Source organism: Lytechinus variegatus, chromosome 9 (assembly GCF_018143015.1).
Source record: "Lytechinus variegatus isolate NC3 chromosome 9, Lvar_3.0, whole genome shotgun sequence".
In the NCBI taxonomy this organism is placed as follows: domain Eukaryota; kingdom Metazoa; phylum Echinodermata; class Echinoidea; order Temnopleuroida; family Toxopneustidae; genus Lytechinus; species Lytechinus variegatus.
In genome coordinates, this window is record NC_054748.1 from 11,321,973 (window position 1) to 11,329,221 (window position 7,249).

Genomic DNA, 7,249 nt, shown 5'->3' on the forward strand with positions numbered 1-7,249 from the left:
CAGAGTTTGCAAAAATGTTCTAAACATCTTCTAACTTGAATTTTTCCTAAGTCAAACAGATTTCTGTAATCTTGGTTCTCAGATTTGACATGGGCAAAGTCGCCTGTAATAGTATTTTAATCATTTTGTTTGTTTTTATTTATCAGGAGAGAAAGAAGGTAATGAGGATATTGAACCTGAACCAGACCGAATAGCAATGTGTACTCTCGATGGTAAGATGATAGTCATCTTTTGTGTGTCAGCTCATATGATGATGTGTGAAAATTCACTCAATTTTTGCTGTATTTTGTAATGATTACTTTTCATTCATTCCCAAAATTAAAACATACAAATACACAAATGCACTGTTGAAATAGTTTGGTAGACCAATAAAGCTCCTCAGTCTTGGTGGCCCAAATTACCAATTCATTAAAGGACAAGTCCACCCCAACAAAAACTTGATTTGAATAAAAAGAGAAAAATTCAACAAGCATAACACTGAAAATTTCATCAAAATCGGATGTAAAATAAGAAAGTTATGACATTTCAAAATTTCGCTTCATTTCACAAAAACAGTTATATGAACGAGCCAGCTACATCTAAATGAGAGAATCGATGATGTTATTCACTCACTATTTCTTTTGTTTTTTATTGTTTGAAATATGAAATATTTTGATTTTCTCGTCATTGTCGTGTGAAATGAAGTTTCATTCCTACCTGAACACGTGGAATTCCATTATTTCAACATTTTGTGCTTCAGGCAAGGATGTCCTAATCGTCAAATTCGTAAAAATTGAAATATTGTATAATTCAAACAATAAAAAACAAAATAAATAGAGAGTGAGTGACATCATCAACTATCTCATTTGGATGTAACTGGCTCGTTCATATAACTATTTTGTTAAAAATAAGTGAAACTTTGAAATGTCATAACTTTCTTATTTTACATCCGATTTTGATGAAATCTTCAGCATTGTGCTCGTCTGATTTTTCTCTATTGATTCAAATCAACATTTTTCTGAGGTGGACTTGACCTTTAACATAGTATATTACATACATAGTTAATTCAAATTAATGCATAAGAGGAACTGAGGAAGGGGTTGTTGTATACCAATGTAGAGTAGGACTAAATGTTGAGTGTATCATATTCAAAATATATCAAATATATATGTTAATATCTCTTCTACATGTAAGAATATTCAGTAAGTATTGTTAAACAGTGGTTCATGTAGGAGCTCCTCCGCTAAAGTCAGGGTCCCATATTCTGAAGTCGGGTTTAACTTAAACTCAGGTTTAAAGTTGCGGTTTAAGTACAGAAAGCCAATTGTTACATAAATCACTAACAGTAGAGATACATTTCAGCTCATTTGGCTCTAAAATCATTCATAATTGTCCAGAAGTATAAATAGATGATTGTCTTCACCATACTGTGGGGAATAGGCCGGGGAGTAAAATTCAGTATTATGCTTGTTGAATTTTTCTCTTTTTATTCATATTAAGTTTTTGTTGGGGTGGACTTGTCCTTTAATCGAGATTCCTTGAATGTCAGAAATGACACAAAAAGGTTGACCTACTTATGACCCACCCGTAGCTGCACTGACTGGTAATGTGGGAGTGGAAGTTGGATCATGTACTTGTGTTTGTATAATACAAACTAGGAACATGTACTTGTGTTTGTCATTTATCCCGCCCATGAGTGCACACAATGGACGAATAGCAAGGGAGTTTGAGAAATGTGTATGAATGCTGGGGTGCATTGATGTGTTGTATGTATTATGTAAGCCATACTTGGCCTGATATATTGTCATTAATCCAGCCAGTGAGCTAACTCAAAGAATAGTACTGTTAGCAGTGTCAATCAAACCCACCAAGTGCACATGCCAAAAGGTAGTGTAAAGAATTTTGTGCTAGCCCGTTTGTGCTTGGGCGGTTCCAGTTTGACTCAGGTCTGCCTCAAAACTATTTTGTAATGTGTAATGCTTGCAGGCACACTTGTTAATTCACTGATATTGTTGAGTGGGTGGGTATACAGAAAGATCGATACTGTGGGGTGTGAATTAACTTTTTCTGAGGACTGACTGGAGATATGATGTACATGTAAGCTATTATAACAAAATGGGTGTATTTTAGAATGAATTTGGCGTGGCTGTAATGAGATCAGCTGTGTTATTGCAAATCAATAGACGTGCACATTAATTCAACTTCCACTCCCACATTACCAGTCAGTGCAGCTGGGTGGGTCATAAGTAGGTCAACTTTTTTGTGTCATTTCTGACATTCAAGGAATCTCGATTAAAGGACAAGTCCACCCCAACAAAAACTTAATATGAATAAAAAGAGAAAAATTCAACAAGCATAAAACCTAAAATTTCATCAAAATCGGATGTAAAATAAGAAAGTTATGACATTTCAAAGTTTCGCTGATTTTTAACAAAATAGTTATATGAACGAGCCAGTTACATCCAAATGAGAGAGTCAATGATGTCACTCACTATTTCTTTTGTTTTTTATTGTTTGAATTATGAAATATTCTGATTTTCTCGTCATTGTCATGTGAAATGAAGTTTCATTCCTCCCTGAACACTTGGAATTCCATTATTTTAACATTTTGTGCTTCAGGCAAGGAGTTCCTTATCGTCAAATTCATAAAAATTGAAATATTGTATAATTCAAACAATAAAAAACAAAAGAAATAGTGAGTGAGTGACATCATCGACTCTCTCATTTGGATGTAACTGGCTCGTTCATATATCTATTTTGTTGAAAATAAGCGAAACTTTGAAATGTCATAACTTTCTTATTTTACATCCAATTTTGATGAAATTTTCAGCATTGTGCTTGTCTGATTTTTTTCTATTGATTCAAATCAACATTCTTCTGAGGTGGACTTGACCTTTAATCAAACTATTTGATTGTTTACTTTGGTGAACAATCAAATGGCAAAAGGGTATTCGTCCCAGGCCTAGTGGGGAACTAGTTTGTTTGTGTCAGGGTTATGATCCTTTGATTTGTGCAAAAGTTCACCTCTTTTACAGAACATTGCTCTCCCCAAAATAGCCTTCATTTACATTCCTTATTACTTTGCCAAATAGCCTTCTTGCCTTTGTTATCATCTATTCTCCATTCCTTTCATACCTTACTGGACCTTTCCTTTTGTTATAGAATTCCTTATCTTTTGGCCCCCTCTTCAACTATTTAATTATTGTCCTCTTCCCTGGTTGGCTAGTCATGGAGACTCTTAGTGATTGGACCTTCTTCATGCATACATTACTTTGTATTGTTACTCTCAACTTAATTTGAATATTTTATGTACCATGTGCAAAGACAACCAAGTGTTCTTTTGAATAATAAATGATTCCCTGCCCAAATCTGGGATTACTGTTCCTGTTCTTTTATGTTAGGGCAAACCTACAAATAAGAGCCAAAATCTACAATATAGCTCCCACAACTGGTGACAGCAGTTATATCTTTTAGCAAATTCTCTCAGGGAACAGTATAAACTCTTGTTTCAAATTAACTGTTTTTGTCTTGGGAAGTGTTCCACATGCTCTATTGAATTCTTTGATAATGACTCTTATACTTTTTTGCTTTTACTCATTCCAAAATGTTTATTCAAATTCAAAGCAATTATGAGGCATTTTAATGCAACTCAAGAGGGTTATATTTTAATTTATATTTTAGAGAAATTATCATAAGCTCCTTCAGACTTCTTCCTTGGTGTTATGAAGCATTTTATCTTCATTTAAGTTAAACATTTTTTGCCTCTTTAATATCAGGCACTCTGATGTTGATTGAAAAGGATAAAAGTCTTTGGTCAAGACTTGTTGACCATCAGCTGTTTGCATTGACCAAACTGGACATCATGGTAAGCATTCATGTTAAATGTTAAATATGAATTCTAATTTGAAATATCCAATGTTCTGTTTGGTTATTATACATAGTGTTGGTTGGGGTGAGGCAGTTTCGTTTTCATGGGATTGTATCATATTGTTGCCCGTGCACAGTAATCCCAATATTGTCACTGATTGGCTAATTTTGAATTTCCAATGATCTGATTGGTTATTTTGAAGTGTGATGGTTTGTATGAGACAGTCTTTTGTTCATAGGATGGTATATTCTTGTATCTACACAGTAATCTCTGAATTGTCACTGATTGGCTAGATTTGAATTTCCAATGATCTGATTGGTTACCTTTTGAAGTGTGATGGTTTGTATGAGACAGTCTTTTGTTCATAGGATGGTATATTCTTGTATCTACACAGTAATCTCTGTATTGTCACTGATTGGCTAGGTTTGAATTTCCAATGATCTGATTGGTTACTTTCCAGTGCGATGGTTGGGATGAGGTAGTTGCATGTGCATGGGATGGTCAGACGTATATCATTGATCACACACAGCAGTCAATACGTTTTCATCTCAAGGAGAGTGTCTGTGCTTTCACTGCAGGTAAGATGCATGTTTCATTATATTTGATTCCATTAATTTGATTTGATTACATTTAATTGATACATTTAATTACATCTGACTACAAATGATTACATTTGATACAATATCACCCATTTGACTCTATTTGATATTATTTTATTGCATCTGATCATATTTGATCATAATTGATTCCATTTTAATTCCATTTGATTACATTTGACCACGTGTGATTTCATTTGATAAAATTTTATTCCATTTGATTATATTTTATTACATCTGAACAAAAATTAAAAAAGAAAGATCAAAATGTGCCTTGTAATGACCTTGCATTCATTGATTCTGAATCATTCATGCTTGACAGATCACAATTTACAACTATGTAAAAAAGAAGGCTTTCCTTCTCCCTCATATGACATGTAATATGGGATAGCCTGGGGAGCATTTTATCAACATTTTTTGTCCAATAAGTTGTCATATCTGATAACTGAACTTGATTTTGACTGGCGGAGAAGCACTGTTACCGTGGTAACTGTCTGATATAAAATGGGACTTCTCCGATAGAATGTCAAATAAGTCCTTTCATGAAACGCTCCTCTGAACATCTCATGTCATTGAACACGAAAGGGAAAGTCTAGTATGATTTTAGTCCTGTATCTAAAACCTTTTTGACACAACCTCCAGGTCTTTACAGCACCAATGGGAAAAACACACCTTGTCTTGTTTACGCCACGTTCAACAACAAGATCTACATATACTGGAACGTCCAGCTGCCTAGGATCCGATCGGCAAATCTCATCCATGTTGCATCTGCAAATGATGAACTGAAGGAGAGATTGGACAAGTTAGGAATAAGTAAGTTCTTATTTTGGTTCATATCCACATGGTGTAGAAGCAGATGGTCTAATTCTGAGATCATGTGTCCCGTCATCATGGCTTAACCCACATGGTCAAATGTCAATTCGGTAAAGAACTCTTTGGTTGAACCATAACTTGGTCTTACTGACATAAGTCTTTTTTGTACTTCGTCAAATGATTTTTTTTCACAAACAGTTCATCTGATGTTGGGTACAACCTAACTTGAAATTAGACAAAGTGTTAAATGGGTTCAGTTAGACCAAATGGTTGGTAGATGATTTGGTTGTAGACAAACTAGGATTAGACCTTGTGAGGTTAGACCAAACTAGGATTGGACCTTGTGGGGTTAGACCAAACTAGGATAAGGCCAAGTTGGTTTAGACCAAACTAGGATTAGACCAAGTGAGGTTAGACCAAACTAGGATTAGACTAAGTGGGGTTAGGCCAAACTATGATAAGATCAGTTGGTTGTAGACCATGTGGCAATTTAAGACAAAATCCAACCTTTGAAAAAAAGGCATCACAATTTTTTCAATCAAAATGTAGAATAACCTCAATGGATTTTAAAGAATTTAGACAAGTTTGGAATAAGTATGTTAAATTGTATTCTGTCTCTCTTATGTTCAAAATTTGTATTTGTAGTTGCGCTTTGGAATCAAATCAACTTTCACATTATTATTTTGTTTCTTGTCATTTTATTCAGAATCTGAGGATGAAAAGAGGGAGCTCTTTAAGCGACTGATCTATGGAGGATCTAAGAAACCAACGTCCAAGCCTGAAGGGATCAGCTAGATCTTCCGATGGTCTAAACTGAGGGACCTGTTCCTTGAATCAGACTGACCGAGGGCAGCCTATCTTCCTTGCCCTGTTGCTTGATAACATGGTGCATTCCTTGAATGTCTCAAGCAAACGAAACAGGTGCTGGATCTATGGCTATGGTGATATATGCATTGCGCCTTTGAATAAGCATTCAGATAAATCATGCTTTACAGATCATATTATTGATACCGGGGTAGGCTTATGTGCTATCCATGTGAGGTTAGAGGAATACATATATAATATAATTCTATGAGAAGAAAAAGTTTATTTGATTTTGGTTTCATTTCAGAGCCAAATATGACAGAAACAACTTCATCTGTATATCAATGATTTATTATGTAATTTAAGATGAATAATCCTAATCAAATGATGTTTGTATGAATGCAGGTGATTAGGCATTACTATTGCCCCAATGCATGAATTTACTAGTGATGAGCTGGGCATTAGTAATGTATGACGACCTGTTATAATTTTTAGATGATGATGGTTTATCAAATAACAAGGATCCACATCACTATCTTATAAAACAAATAATGCACATGTTTTGAGATGGTGATGGTTTATAAAAGTAATCAACATCACCATTTATAAACCAAATGATACACATCATTTAGCTAGGTCTAGATTTTGGGTACAGGTGCAGTGGATTAGTCTTAGGACTTTAAAACAGATGGTTTTAGGTTCAATCCCTGCTGTGGTGTAATTTCCTTCAGCAAGTAGTTCAGCTGTTAAACTTATTCCAGATATATTTGGTTTTGATTTTCAGCTTCAATTTAGCTTTTCTTTGTTCAAGACTATGGGAACTCTTCCAAATACCACTTTTTCAACACACTTTGTGATCACTCTCATTCCTGGCCCCATGCCAGTCCAACAATAGTCCAGATTGACCTTGTTGTTTGGAAGTGCCCTTTCCCAAAGCTAACGTAGCGGGCACATGTCTCCCAATCTCTAATCAGCGCCAATCCACTCATCTTCCCTCCCCATGAGTGGATTGGCGCTGATTAGAGGTTGGGAGACATGTGCCCTCTATGTTAGCTTTGGGAAAGGGCACTTCCAAACAACAAGGTCCAATCTGGACTAGTCCAACAACGGAATCAGGAGGGTACATATATAGAAGAGAATCAATAGAAACACTTTATTTTTATTCTGTTCATTGGAATGACTTCCTGTT

At 35.1% G+C, this 7,249-nt stretch overlaps 1 protein-coding gene across 1 annotated transcript in view; it reads left to right on the forward strand.

Moving 5' to 3' along the window:
* Positions 1-6,946, forward strand: part of LOC121421395 (KICSTOR complex protein ITFG2-like) — a 28,478-nt gene extending 21,532 nt beyond the window's left edge. The window contains exons 10-14 of the mRNA XM_041616095.1: positions 147-212; positions 3,756-3,844; positions 4,308-4,425; positions 5,086-5,256; positions 5,963-6,946. Of these exons, the coding sequence (XP_041472029.1) occupies positions 147-212; positions 3,756-3,844; positions 4,308-4,425; positions 5,086-5,256; positions 5,963-6,051 (533 nt within the window). The 3' untranslated portion in view covers positions 6,052-6,946. The remainder of the gene's footprint in view (positions 1-146; positions 213-3,755; positions 3,845-4,307; positions 4,426-5,085; positions 5,257-5,962) is intronic.
* The last annotated feature ends 303 nt before the right edge of the window (positions 6,947-7,249 follow it).